The sequence below is a fragment of the Zea mays genome, chromosome 7, assembly GCF_902167145.1.
Source record: "Zea mays cultivar B73 chromosome 7, Zm-B73-REFERENCE-NAM-5.0, whole genome shotgun sequence".
Classification (NCBI taxonomy): Eukaryota; Viridiplantae; Streptophyta; class Magnoliopsida; order Poales; family Poaceae; genus Zea; species Zea mays.
The window spans coordinates 120,900,223-120,915,391 of NC_050102.1; the positions used below are offsets into that span (position 1 = coordinate 120,900,223).

At 43.6% G+C, this 15,169-nt stretch overlaps 2 protein-coding genes across 3 annotated transcripts; one reads left to right on the forward strand and one right to left on the reverse strand.

The window, feature by feature from the left end:
- Positions 1-1,419: 1,419 nt before the first annotated feature.
- LOC103632763 (uncharacterized) lies at positions 1,420-2,186 on the reverse strand. Its single transcript, XM_020541262.1, has one exon. The coding sequence runs from the start codon at positions 2,108-2,110 to the stop codon at positions 1,790-1,792; it is 321 nt and encodes a 106-aa protein (XP_020396851.1). The 5' UTR covers positions 2,111-2,186; the 3' UTR covers positions 1,420-1,789.
- An 11,411-nt stretch (positions 2,187-13,597) lies between these two features.
- LOC100276642 (uncharacterized) lies at positions 13,598-14,465 on the forward strand. Of its 2 annotated transcripts, XM_020540415.1 has the most exons (2): positions 13,598-14,077; positions 14,166-14,465. In XM_020540415.1, the coding sequence occupies exon 1, from the start codon at positions 13,725-13,727 to the stop codon at positions 14,049-14,051; it is 327 nt and encodes a 108-aa protein (XP_020396004.1). In that variant the 5' UTR covers positions 13,598-13,724; the 3' UTR covers positions 14,052-14,077; positions 14,166-14,465.
- Positions 14,466-15,169: the final 704 nt, after the last annotated feature.

Here is a 15,169-nt window from a genome sequence, read left to right on the forward strand (position 1 = left end):
AACTTGGAAAACCGTGTATGCAAACATAGTATCTATACTATTTAGCACAAGTTACGATCGATTTCATGAGTGGACCGGAAACTTCGAGCACCATGCTCACTCAACATGGACGTGAACTTGTCATCGAGTTGTTTAAAAATTGTATAAAACACAAACAAAATAAAAAATCATGAAACTTGTCTTTTGGAGATGATATCATATGTAGAGGCTGTGACAAAAATTTGAGAATGTTTCGAGAAAGCTGTGACGTACTATGTGTAGAAACCTAGGCGGACTACATTGAAACTCTATGATTTCATGTGTAGTTCTCATAGGTTTCTACACATAGTACGTCTCAACTTTCTCGAAACTTTCTCAAATTTTTATCACAACATGTATATATGATATCATGACACGTGGACAAGTTTCATGATTTTCTGACTTTGTTTGTATTTTATATAATTTTTAAACATGTGGATGGCAAGTTCACGGCCATGTTTAGTGAGCATGTTGCTCGAAGTTTTCGGTCCGCTCCTGGAATCGGTCGTAACTTGTGCTAAGTAGCATGGATATCATTTTTGCATGCACGATTTTTTAAGTTTCGAGTGACCTGCAGTTCAAATCTGAATTTTCCGAAGAAATTCAAATAAACGAACTAAATCTACTACCGATTGAAAACTCTGTTATAATTGTCCATAAATGATACATGTAGGTTTACATAGTGTAGTAACATACCACAAAAAGTTTGGTGGACAAAATTTTAAAAATAAAAATATGCTTTGTCGAGTGTCCACAGAAGACACTCGGTAAAGAGTTCTTTGCCGAGTGCCGACCCTCGGTAAAGGCTGACGGCTGTCAGCTTTAGAACGGCCGCTGACGGCCCTTTGCCGAGAGCCACATTTGCCGAGTGTTTGCCACTCGACAAACTTATTTTTATCAAGTGTATTTCTGTACCGAGTGTCCTGCACTCGGTAAACGAAATCGTTACCGAGTGCAGGACTTTGCCGAGTGCGGCTCTCGGCAAAGAAGTCTTTGCCGAGTGCCCGACAAAAAGCACTCGGCAAAGAGTCCGGCACTCGGCAAAGACCCGGATTCCGGTAGTGAAACTTTCTACTAGTGGAGCCTGAACCTAGATATAGAGTATACATATGTGTGCACGTTGTGTGGTATTGTGTGTTTCCTACGCAGTAGAGGTTTAGTCCTCTCAATCTCTTTCTAGTGTGTAATGAAGTGCACCCGTGTGTGTATATGTGTGATGTATGTAGTGGTGTGAGTTCGTGACGTCCTTATACTCTAAAAAACAAAGTAGTACTTCCTCCGTCTCAAATTAAAATACGTTTTGGTTAATTAATGGATTCATACAATATTTGATATATGTGTCTAGATTTATCTTATCCATTTAAATATAGACATATAAATAAAGAGCAAAAACGATTAATGTTTTGAGACTGATGGAGTACTGTATTGTTAAGAGTATCCACATAAAACAGCTTACTTACATACATACTATATACACGAACGAGGACAGTAATTAACACATTTACAAGACATTCCATTCATTTACATGCACAATTGTATATGATATATACTCGCTTCACATCCGTTGATAACCACGGTCACCGACTACACTTCCCAAGAGCCGTCCGGACGTCTGCACGGGCCGCCAACCTGGTGCCTCCAGCAGGTTCTTGTACCAAACACGCAGTACAGATCACATACTAATAAGACACAATCACACGGTACCATTAATCAATCTGAGATCGAGATAAGCACACATGGCTGACCCAAAGCATGCAATGCAGATGCAGGCTTATGCGACCGGCAGCGTCTTGCTGAAGCAACCGTTGGCGGTGGTGCAGTTGACGAAGCAGGTGGCGGGATTGGGGTTGAGCACACACGTGATCCCGCAGATTATGAGGCAGTTCTGGCACGCGGGCGGGCAGAACTCGCCAACGCCGCCGTGCTGTTCAGCAAGAAGGCTCAGCTCGAGCTCCAGGAACTCCCGCAGGAGCGCGCCGGCCGCGGCCTGATCCTCGTCACCGGGGGATGCTGACGACGCAACGCAGCGCGCCAGGTCTGAGCCGACAAACAGGAGCAGCATGCACACAGCGGCAATCTTCAGAGCAGCCATTGCGACTCGATCGTGACTCTGATCGTTCCTACTTCCCCAGTGATTGATTGATATCGTCAGATCGATCGACTGTAAGTATAAGATAGAGATGGGAGATGTAGTAGCGAGGCAGTGCTATTTATATAGATGGGGCAACTGCAATAAATTTATTTACTATCAGTCATCACGTAGGTAACTGAAGCTTGCTGGGCTCTTAAAAAGATCCAAGCTCAGGTTAATGAAATGGCGCGGAATTGCTGATTTCGTGCAAGCAGGCGACGATGAACATATGTTCAGTCTTGGAAGTAACGCAGCATAAGATCCGATGATGCAATGCATGCTTAGTTTCACAACAGCAACTGTGGTCATTTTCGGGGACCCAGCGGCCGCCGTCGAAATTAAGGTTACTTTCTGTGTTTTTATAGTCTGCCGAAATTACATTAATTTTTGGCGACCACTATCCACCGTCGAAATTAATGTTATTTTTGGCTGCCACTGCCTAGCCGCAGCAAATGAACAGATAAAAAATATCCAGGTCACCTTCTCTTTCTGTTCGGTCGCACGCGCGCGGACCGCGGCGCTCCAAGCTGCCGCTGTTTCGCCATTGCCGCGTGCAACTCCCACCGATGCCTCCAACCGCTGCCTCACCGCCTGAGTCTGATCAGCCCCGCCTGTTCCTCACCGCTGCCTCACCGCCTGAGTCTGATCAGCCCCGCCTGTTCCTCACCGCTGCCTCACTGCGACCTAGCATGAGAGGTGATATTTTTTATTTATTTATTTTCGGCGGCCATTTTTTATTAGCTGTCGAAATTAGTGAGTAATAGTTTATGCAATCAATGTTTATGTATAATTATTTATTTGATTAGGTCGTTTTCCATTACTTTTTAATAGTTATATGTTTATGCATTTGAAAATATAATTAATCACATGTTTAGTTAATAATGCGTTGAAATGTCAGTTTCATTCTATTAATTAATATAATGTTTAACTTTAATTCCAAATGAGCAAGTATTTTTGTTTGTTTTGATTTCATTAATAGCACATGTTTTTGTTTTTAGTGGTTCCAGGAATATTAATTTCTTATTGGTGTGCTTTATGATTTAGTTTGAGAAGTGTGGTATAGTATTTTTTTAGTCATTTACTATCTTATTAGCATGTGTTATTTTATTTGTTAGTAGCGTAACCTATGTGTCGCCCGTTCCAGAAAGGTTTGTCTCACATGCTCAACGCAGGTGAGACGTACCCGTCTGGAATTGTCCCTATTATGGACAATCTCGGTGTGTCCGACAGGACGCGGATTTATGACAAGCCAGTAGAATCGAAAGAAAATTTCGGTGGCATAACCTCGTTGTTCTCTACTGCACCATATTTGGCGTGTAGCTGAAGAACAACGAGGTTGTGCTGCTAAAATTTCCTTTGGATCCTGCTGGCTTGTCATAAATCTGCGCCCTATCGATCACTCTTGGGTGGGTTTAAGACTTATCCTTGCCTATAGATATAGGATCGATACCCTTAAATAAGTTGAATGATGTTTTTACGATATGGTTCACTTTAACAGCCTCAGGCATGACGGGAGATCATGAATGGATATATAATGGCTGGAGTAGGAATGGATGACATTCTGATGAGTGGGTAGCCAAGACAAAAAAAATTGTGGACACGTGTGTTCTCCTTGTCATCAACTGACACTATCAGATACCCTTGTAGGAGGCACGAAAACTATATATTCCTTAATAAGGAAAGAGTTTCTTTGTCAGTTTGGATTTATACCCGAATATAAGGTGTGGAAACATCATGGTGAGGTAGTACCCAACCCGAATGTAGAAAAGGAGGAGAACAATGATTGGGCTGGCGGTGATGCGATGCATGAGATGTTATATTCGCTACGTCTAGAGTTAAACCTAAGCTTCGATCGAGGATTCTCCCACACCAGGGGTTTCAAGATTTTTTAACCTACTAAAAGACTCCAAAGAGTCATTGCATGAACACACAGATATAAGTATACTCGCTTTTGTGACCCAGCTCATGGTCATTAAGTCCAAGTACTTTTTCTCGAACACTTTACTTTGTGGTGGCTTACCCATCAGGTGAAGTGAGACACTCAGAAGACTTACCCTTCTGGCATTGTTCCCACTGCTTAACTTGTTCCTTAGTTAGAGTAACAGAGGGACTCTCTTTAGTGGTAGCTACATTAACCCTGGGGCCCACGACCTCTACCTTGACCTCCACCGCGACTACCACGACCTCCTCCATAGCTACACCGAGCACCTCCTAGACCTCCACCAGATCCACCTTTGGCCATCACTTCCTCTAGGATTAGGACAACTATAACTCAAGTGCCCCCTTTTCCCGCAATTATAGCACTCTTTATCATCAATTACATCATAGGCCAGCTTCACATGATTACCACTACTCATTACTCGAAGTCTGCTCTCTTCATTAATCATAGCTGACACAACCTCATTCATGGTAGGAAGACTCTCCTGGTGAAAGAAGGCACCTCTCCTGCTCTCAAACTCAGGATCTAGATTCTTTAGGAAATGGTTTACTCTCCTGTCCTCCACCCACTTATGAACAATCTGTGCATCCTAAGGACAAGCCATTTGGAGAGGAGCGTAGTGATCTAGTTGTCCCCACAAGTACTCAAGCTCACTAGCATATTGTTCCATTGATCCCCCTGTCTATTTTACCTCATTTGACTTTTTCTAAATTTCCATCATCATCATCATCATCATCACATTTCTCTTTCGAGAGTATATGTTACTTATAGTCTTCCATATCTGCGATACAACACGCATGGCTTCCACCCTCTTGTTAATAGCAGGAGACATGGATGACAATAACCATGCCACTATCACATAGTTCGCCGCATGCCAGACTCTCCACTCTGTGCTAAGCTTATCAGCCGGCTCAACAAATGTCTCTTTCAAATAATGATTCACTGCATTGCCTCCTAGAAGCGCACACACTCTTTTGGACCAACTCAAGTAATTCTTACTGCCCTCTAATTTTACATAATTTGGCACAAGTTCCAACTTCAACTTAGATGGACCAGTATTGACTTTGGCACTAATCAACCCCAGTCCCATGAGCTCCTGGATCATATTCCTCATCTCGCTCTTTGTAATTGCCTTCACATCCTCTTATTCCCTTCTCTTTGCTTCCACCTCTTCTGTACTCATCTCTTCTTCCTAAAGCCTTTTCCTGTGTGTGGCTAGGAAGACCTGCACCTTCCCCCTCTTCTCATGTCTTCATGCTTTGCACACACCCCTTGGCTTGAGAGGAGACACTACTTTAGACGCCACAACAGACCTCACACTCCTCTGCTTAGCCCTGTTCCTTGCACTCCTTTGCTCAGCCCTGCTCCTCCACCATAGTGTAGCGCTACATAGTCAGTCCATTCAGGTAGATGGGCGAGAGCCGCCACCTCCTCCTCTGCCACCGACATACTTCGACTGTCCTGCTTATCCTCGACGGCGCGACCGCCGCTGAACTCGGGGCATAAGACGATGTAACACCTTTCTCTTCACTTCCTCCCTGGTCGTCATCACCTTGCCGGCGGTGCTTGCGCACAGCACCTGCAACCCATGGCGCTTTCGTCACCCTCACGCACATAGGATCGAGCTCTAGTGGCGGTGGCATGGTAGGGGACACTAAACCAAGCTCCTTATGCCATGTTGTTTTCAATGTGTGTCATGCATCTTCGGCCCCAGCACACCACCTTATGTTACTTCACTATGAAAGTAGGTCCCTTTACATTGATCTATTTACACCCACAGAGGGAGTAATAGACAAGCTGGTGTTTGGAACTTGTGCTTTGTAATAACAAATGATATGGTTTGCTTCCTGCAAAAAAGGGGTATACTGTTTGTAGTTTTATATCTAATGTTATGCTCTACTAAAGTCTAGACTAGATAACTTGTATATCTTTGTACTCATACTATTAACCCCTCCTTTGTTATATATACTAGAGAAAGACTTGGATCTCAATGACTCAATAATGTCATCTATGTTGAATTAATGTGGGCATGACCCAAATTAATATTCAATAATAGTCAATGCTAAAGGCTCACTTTAATGCTACAGTGTACTAGTACTTTAGTACCATACTGGAAGTTCAAGGGACAATTCAATCAACTTAAATATATGGACCATTGGTGCATCTATTGAGAAGCTAGGAAAAGGATGAAGGACTGCCACACGCGCGTGCGCCGCTGCCGGGCTGGGCCGTGGCCGTGGTTGATCGGACCTTGGTCCGAATATTCCTTCCTAACGGTTGTGCATTTTGCCCGGAGTGATGATCGTCCATTACCGTCGTCCGTTAATGGTAGTTTCCTGTGTTAGTAACAGATGGGTTGTAATGACTGTCAGCTAGTAATGGACGTCACTAATGGCGTCAGTTTTTAGCTTGCTGTAACGGTAGCTCTGATGGCGAACGTTATTGTCCGTTGGCCTCCCTCTGCGCGTGTATGTATATACGGAGGAGGTGAGGCTGCTTCTGGTTACAACACACAACCATTCCCGTCCCACCTTCTGCGAGCACAGAGAGTGTGGGAGAGTAGGCCTCCAAAATCACCGTCTGCAGAGCTACACTTGCACGGGTGTGCAGGCGATCAGGTTTTTGGGGAGCGTACTCGCGACTGCTCGCTCCGTCCGCCTGACCAACGCTGATCAAGTTCCTCGTCACCAGCGCAGTTCGAGGGACTGCACTGCGTACATCTGCCTGCATGACTGTGTATGACTACATCGAACATACACACGAGATGTCTTGTGTGAATGGAGCCACTGATGCCTTGAGCATCGGTCCCTTCACAGGGTACACTCTGTTCTTAGTATTTGTGCATATTTTACTGTTTTTTACTACTTATGTGAGTAGTGATACACATATGCACATACATGTCGTCACATACATCACTGTGATTTTCTGGATTAAATTAAAACTAAAAATGCCTATTTCTCTAACAATCCAAAAACCTGATATTAGGCATTTTTCTGTTAGTGGTTTTGTTGCTGCGTTAAAACCAAGTAACCTTTTGATGGTACGTTTTACAAAAGATGGCGTAGTAAGATGATACTATGGTTGATTGCAATGAACTGCTATCACGCCGCACAGGGGAAACCCGAACAGTTCACTCCTGAAGAGGAGAGAATGTTCGATGTTGCCGATAACCTGTTTCGAGGCGCCGTGATTGGCGCTCTTGCCAACAAGTATGCTGATTCTTATCTAATGTGCACATCTACAAAAGAGTTATGGGATGCATTAGATAAGAAGTTCGGTGTTTCTGATGCTGGTAGCGAGTTGTACATCATGGGGCAGCTGTTTGACTACAAGATGTTGGAAAATCGTCGTGTAGTTGAACAGGATCATGAAATATAGGCACTGGCTAAGGAACTCAAACAGTTCCCATGTGTCTTGCGTGGCAAATTCATGGCTGGTGGTATAATCTCTAAGCTGCCACCTTCTTGGACGGATTTTGCTACCACTCTAAAATGTAAGAGACAAGAGTTTAGCATGGCTAAGCTTATTGGTTCTCTTAAAGTTGAGGAGAGGGCGAGAGCAAAAGACACTCGTGGAAAATGAGTTGAGACTTCTAGTGCCAATATGGTACAAAAGAAAAACTCCAATGCGTCACATAATAATAAAAAGAAGAACAGGCAACAAAATGCCACGAAACCTAAGCAGACAGCCTCGTTCAAAAAGAAGAACAAAGGAGCTGGTTGCTTTGTTTGCAGGAGTACTGAACACTGGGCAAGCGCTTGTCCAGACCGCAAATTTAAGCAAGAGAAAACCAGCTCAAGAGAAGAAATCAGTAAACATGGTTGTTAGCGATACCGCATAAGGGACATCGGGGTATGGTAATCTTTTATCTACTGTTCTTTCAGTGTGTCAATCACCAGAGTAGTGGGCTGACACTGGTGCTAACATTCATGTGTGTGCTGATATTTCTTTGTTTTCTTCTTATCAAGGCAAAGGGGCTGGAGCCTTGCTGATGGGGAACGAATCACATGCACGTATTCTTGGTGTTGGTAAAGTCTTTCTGAAGTTTACTTCAGGAAAGATGGTGCTATTGAAGAACATGCAGCATGTCCCCTCCATCAAAAAAGAATCTTGTTAGTGGCTCACATTTATGTCGAGATGGCTATAAACTTGTGTTCGAGTCCAATAAATGTATACTGTCAAAGTATGGGATGTTTGTTGGAAAAGGCTATGACAGTGGAGGCTTGTTCCACTTATCTTTGCATGATGTGTGTAATAAGTCTGTGAGCAATGTGATTTCGAACGAGTCGTATATTTGGCATTCACGACTTTGTCACATCAATTTTGGTTGTGTGTCGTGGTTAGCAAATTTAAATTATCCCAAAATTTGATTTAGTTAAAGGTTCTAAGTGCCAGGTGTGTGTGTGCAATCTAAGCAACCTCACAAGCCTCATAAGGCTGCGAGAGCGAGGAACTTGGCACCACTAGACTTAATACATTCCGATTTATGCGAGATGAACGAAATATTGATTAAAGGAGGCAAGCGATATTTTATTACTTGTATTGATGATTCTACTAGATTTTGTTATGTGTATCTCTTAAAATCAAAAGACGAAGCTTTGCATTATTTTAAGACCTACAAAGTTGAAGCTAAAAATCAACTCGAGAGAAAAAATTAAATAGTTAAGGTCTGATCGTGGTGGAGAATATTTTTCAGGTGATTTTTCTGATTTTTTTGTGGAGCATGGTATTATTCATGAGAGGATACCGCCATACTCACCACAATCCAATAGGGTTGCTGAGAGAAAGAACCATATTCTAACTAATTTGGTTAACGCCATGTTAGAGACTTCAGGACTATCTAAGATGGTGGGGAGAGGCGATCTTGACAGCGTGTCATGTCCTAAATAAAATTCGCACAAAGAACAAAGAAATCACACCATTCGAGGAATGGGAAAAGAGGAAATTAAATATCTCCTATTTGCGCACCTGGGGTTGTTTGGCTAAAGTGAATGTGCCAATTAACAAGAAGCACAAATTAGGACCGAAAACTGTTGATTGTGTTTTCCTTGGATATGTTTTCCACAGCATTGGATATAGGTTTTTAATTATAAACTTTGGAGTACTGGACATGCTGGTTGGTACTATTATGGAGTTCAGAGATGTGACGTTTTTAGAACGAATTTTCCATGAAAGCTACACATGATACGTCAACCATTGATACCCCATGAGCATTTTATCCCAGTAGAACACACTGAGGAATCCCATATACATAATCCCGTGAAAGATGACAATGTATCAAGTCGAAAGAATAAGAGACCAAGGATTGCAAAGTCCTTCGGTGATGATTACATTGTATATCTTATGGATAACACACCAAGTACCATTGTAGATGCATATTCCTCTCCTGATGTTGACTTTTGGAAGGAAGCAATAAGGAGTGAGATGGATTCTATTATGTCTAATGCAACTTGGGAGGTCATTGAGCGTCCTTATGGGTGTAAGCCCATTGGGAGTAAATGGGTGTTCAAGAAAAAGCTTAGGTCTGATGGTACTATTGAAAGGTACAAGGCGAGGCTAGTAATTAAAGGCTACTCACAGAAAGAAGGTGAGGATTTCTTTGATACTTATTCATCTGTGGCTCGATTGACCACAATTCGAGTGCTACTTTCTCTGCAGCCTCTCATGGTCTTCTCGCAATCTTGTCCATGAAATGGATGTTAAGACAACATTTCTAAATGGAGAGCTAGATGAGGAAATGTACATGGAGTAGCCAGCGGGGTTTGAAGCAAACGATCAAGAAGGCATGGTGTGTAAATTATTGAAATCTTTATATGGCCTAAAACAGGCACCAAAGCAATGGCATGAAAAGTTCGATAGAACTTTGACATCTGCCAGCTTTGTTGTGAACGAAGCAGACAAATGTGAATATTATCGGTATGGTGGGGGCGAGGGAGTAATTTTATGCCTGTATGTTGATGACATTCTAATCTTTCGGATGAGTCTTGATGTGATTAAAGAAACAAAAGACTTTCTGTCTAATAATTTTGAAATGAAAGATTTGGGAGAAGCTAATGTTATTCTTAACATTAAGCTACTGAGAGAAGGCAATGGTGGGATCACACTTGTGCAATCCCATTATGTGGAAAAGGTTTTGAGTCGCTTTGGTTATAGCGAATGTGAACCTGCTCCAACACCTTATGATCCTAGTATGCTTTTGAAGAAAAATCAAAGGATATCTAGGGATCAATTGAGATATTCCCAAATAATTGGTTCACTCATGTACTTAGCTAGTGCTACGAGGCCTGACATCTCATTTGCTGTGAGCAAACTTAGCTGGTTTGTTTCAAATCCGGGAGATGATCACTGCATGCTCTTGAGAGAGTTCTACGCTATCTAAAAGGTACTATGAGTTTAGGCATCCATTATACCGGGTACCCAATAGTACTGGAGGGTTATTGTAATGCAAATTGGATATCTGATGCTGATGAGATATATGCCACAAGTGGATATATGTTTTCACTTGGAGGTGGCGTTGTTTCATGGAAGTCTTGCAAGCAGACTATCTTAACGAGGTCGACTATGGAAGCAGAGCTCACAACATTAGATATCGCTTCAGTTGAGGCTGAATGGCTTTGTGAACTCGTTATGGATTTATCGGTGGTTGAAAAACATGTGCTGGCTATTTCTATGAACTGTGATAATCAGACTATGATAATCAAGATAACAGTTCTAAACATAATATGAAGTCGACGAGGCACATAAAGAGGTGTTTGAAATCTGTCAAGATATTGAGAAATTGCGGAGTAATAGCGTTGGACTATGTCCAAACGTCTAAAAATCCGGCAGATCAATTTACTAAGGGGCTATCACATAGTGTGATAGATAGTGCATCGAATGAGATGGACCTGAGGCCCACCTAAAGTTTATCATAGTGGTAACCTATTCTATGTGATCGGAGATCCTGTGAATTAGAATGGTGAAACAAGCTAGTGGTAGACCAAGAGCAAAGTCCCTTAATAAGGTTCATTTCACATGCACATCTTTCCTTACTGTAAGGTAGTTGGTGTTGACACCTTAATATGTTCCAAGTGGCTTTGTGAAGCAAAGATGTTGTCCTACAGAACATCTTTAGAGGAACATACCTATATGTGTTAACTGCTAGTCACAGTTTATGAGATCTGGGTGGTCTCTAGATACCCATGAAAGGCTATGGAGTTTGACTTATATGCTCCAATCAGAGGGGATGCGCTCGGCAATCTAGTACTGGTAAAGAGTTTAGATGAAACTTATTCCACACAAAAGTGCCAATTCAAGGACTAGTCCATTGTGCAGTTGTGGTCAAGTGTAGTCTATATTCTAGGTGGATGTTCAACTTAACAGTCTCCATCGAAATACCAGTATATTAAACGTTTGAGATGATGAGAGCATTTTAGTGTGACTTAGCATTTGGTGGGGATCGTTGAATTAATGTGGGTCTGGCCCAAAAATTAATATTCAATAATAGTCAATGCTAAAGGCACACTTTAATGCTACGGTGTACTAGTACTTTAGTACCATACCGAAAGTTCAAGGGACAATTCAATCAACTTAAATAGGTGGACCATTGGTGCACCTATTGATAAGCTAGGAAAAGGATGAAAGACTGTAACACGCGCGCGCGCCGCCGCTAGGCCGGGCCGTGGCCGTGGTTGATCGGACCTTGGTCCGAATTTTCCTTTCTAATAGTTACGCATTTCGCCTGGAGTGATGATCATCCGTTATCGTCGTCCGTTAATGGTTGTTTCCTGTGTTATTGCTAGTAACGGATGGGTTGTAATGACCGTCAGCTATTAATGGACGTCACTGATGGTGTCAGTTTCTGGCTGGCTTTAACGGTAGCTCTGATGGCGACCGTTACTATCCGTTGGCCTCCCTCTACACATGTGTATATATATATATATATATATATATATATATATATATATATATATATATATATATATATATATATATATATATATATATATATATATATATATATATGGAGGAGGTGAGGCTGCTTCTGGTTACGATAGCATAGTGAACAGTCTCAGACGCGTTGCACACAACCATTCCAGTCCCACCTTCTGCGAGCATAGAGAGTGTGGGAGAGCAGGCCTACAAAATCGCCGTCCGCAGAGCTACACTTGCACGGGTGTGCGGGCGATCAGGTTTTTAGGGAGCGTACTCACGACTGCTCGCTCCGTTCGCCCGACCAACGCTGATCAAGTTCCTCGTCGCCGGCGTCGTTCAAGAGACTGCACTGCGTACATCTGTCTGCATTGACTGCGTACGATTACATCGAACATACACACGAGATTTTTCTTGTGAATGGAGTCACTGATGCCTTGAGCATCCCTCCCCAGGGTACACTCTGTTGTTAGTATTTATGCATATTTTACTGTTGTTTACTGCTTATATGAGTAGTGATATACATATGCACATACATATCATCACATACATCACTGTGATTTTCTGGATTAAATTAAAACTGAAAATGCTTATTTTCTAACAATATATATCCAATGAATACCACATGTACGTTGTGTGTTCAAACACTGAGAATCAGAGTATGAGACCTCAGGAGGCGATACTAATTAGGAGGGAATATGGAGCGCGAAAGAAGGGGAGATGACATGTAAAAAAGATAATCCAAGGTCAGTTTAGTTAAATGGGCCGCTGATTTCGTGCAAGGCGGCGATGAATTAAGATTCAGTCCAGGAAGCAATGCAGGGTCAGTTATCGATGGTTAGTTTCACCAAACTCCGACGATAGTGTACTAGAGTAGACTACCAGTGACGAACGTTATAGATTTCTCCGCCCTCTACGTACCTAGGTGGATGGCACACAACCTTATATAAAAGAAAACGTAAATAAGAATGTGCTTGGTTGAGGAGCGGATGGGAATAAAACGGCTTCATTCTTTTTTTTTATGTTTGGTTACCATAAAGGAGAGCGGAGCGGCTCCTGATGTCCATAAATAGCAAATATTTAGGATACTCTCGCTCCACAAAACGACTGGATACGAACGCGAGCGCTCTCATCCCTCTCCTCCACTCCACCACATACACTAGCTAATAACAACTGTATATCGGTCCATTGAGGCCATATCATTGTAGGGCCCGGGCCACCCATGGCATGATAACACGGCGTCATTTGATAGCGATATTACCTTATTTCCTTTAGCTTGATCATGCACGGCGACGTAGGGCGGCGCTGTTTCATTAATTTACTATGTACGCTACTAGCTGGATTTCGTTGGAGTTTGGTGGAACGAAGCATTCATGCATTGCATCATCGGATCTGATATACTAGCTGCATATTACTTACAGGACTGAACATAAGTTTATCGTCGCCTGCTTGCACGAAATCAGCATCCCGCCATTTCATTAACCCTGATCGAGCTGGGATCTTTTTAAGAGCCCAGCAAGCTTCAGTTACCTAGCTACGTGACTGATAGTAGATAAATTAATTGCAGTTGCACCCTTATAAATAGCACTGTCTCATTACTACATTTCGCATCTCTATCTTGTATACGTACCGTCGTCGATCAATCCGACGATCTCAATCTCAATTCTTCTCAATCTATAACAAGGAAACGATATATCAGAGTCACGAACTCACGATCGACTCGCAATGGCTGCTCTGAAGATTGCCGCCGTGTGCGTGCTGCTCCTGTTTGTCGGCTCAGACCTGGCGCGCTGCGTTGCGTCGTCAGCATCCCCCGGTGACGAGGACCAGGCCGCGGCCGGCGCGCTCCTGCTGCGGGAGTTCCTGGAGCTCGAGCTGAGCCTTCTTGCCGAACAGCACGGCGGCGTTGGCGAGTTCTGCCCGCCCGCGTGCCAGAACTGCCTCATAATCTGCGGGATCACCTGTGTGCTCAACCCCAATCCGGCCACCTGCTTCGTCAACTGCACCACCGCCAACGGTTGCTTCAGCAAGACACTGCCGGTCGTCGCATAAGCCTGCATCTGCATTGCATGCTTTGGGTCAGCCATGTGTGCTTATCTCGATCGTCAGATTGATTAATGGTACCGTGTGATTGTGTCTTATTAGTGATTTGTATGTGATCTGTAGTACAATGTGTGTTGCTATACAAGATTACAATAAGAACCTGCTGGAGGCACCAGGTTGGCGGCCGAGTCCGGGGCTGGACGGACGTACGGCTCTTGGGAAATGTATGTAGTCGATCGGTGACCGTCGTCGTCCTGATGGTTACAGCGGATGTGAATGCGAGTATGTATGTGCATATAAATGAATGTAATGTGTTGTAAATGTGCTAATTTGTGTCCTCGTTTTTGTAACTGTATAATCTGTACGACAGTAACAGTAAGCTGTTTATGCGGCTACTCTTAACGATGTATACTGCTACGAATATATTGTGGCATATTTGTATACACACCAATCTCACTTTCTCTTGGCATATAATACTCCCTCTTAGTGTTCTTCGAGCCTCTCAAGAAATCAAGCAATTTTAATTTTAACCAAGTATATATACAAGAAAATGTTAATAACTATAGTACATAATTAGTATTGTCGGTACCCTTAAACAAGGGTACATCTTGCTACAGTGTGAAAGCGCGGTACCCATGCGGCTACCTCTAGTCGCGTGTTAAACAGCGCCCAACCCCACCACGTGGTCGACTCCCGGGTCACCACACGGCTAGAAAAGACGATATACTCCAAGGTATCAACAGTGGGTCCGGACCCCCCATCGGGAAGTGTCGGACCCCTGTACGTACAGACCGGACCTCCGAGTAAGGTTCATAACCTCCACGGGCGTGCCCGGACCCCTGGGACGGGCCCCGGACCCCCCCTGTGCAGGGTCCGGGCCATGCACAAAAAGGTCCCAGGACGGAACATGCACAGGCCTTGGACAGGACCCAGACGGGGGTCCGGTGACGACACGTGTCCAGACCCAGTCTGCTGCGGACCTGTCCACTTGCGCCACTGCCCCCCGTCCGGGCGGAGACCCGATGCTGCCACGTGGCCTACTGTGCGTCACGTAAGCCGGCGGGCGGAGCCTGACATAAGGCCCTCGGGTTACGCGGCCCCTGCATTTATTGCGGATTAGGCGTGCC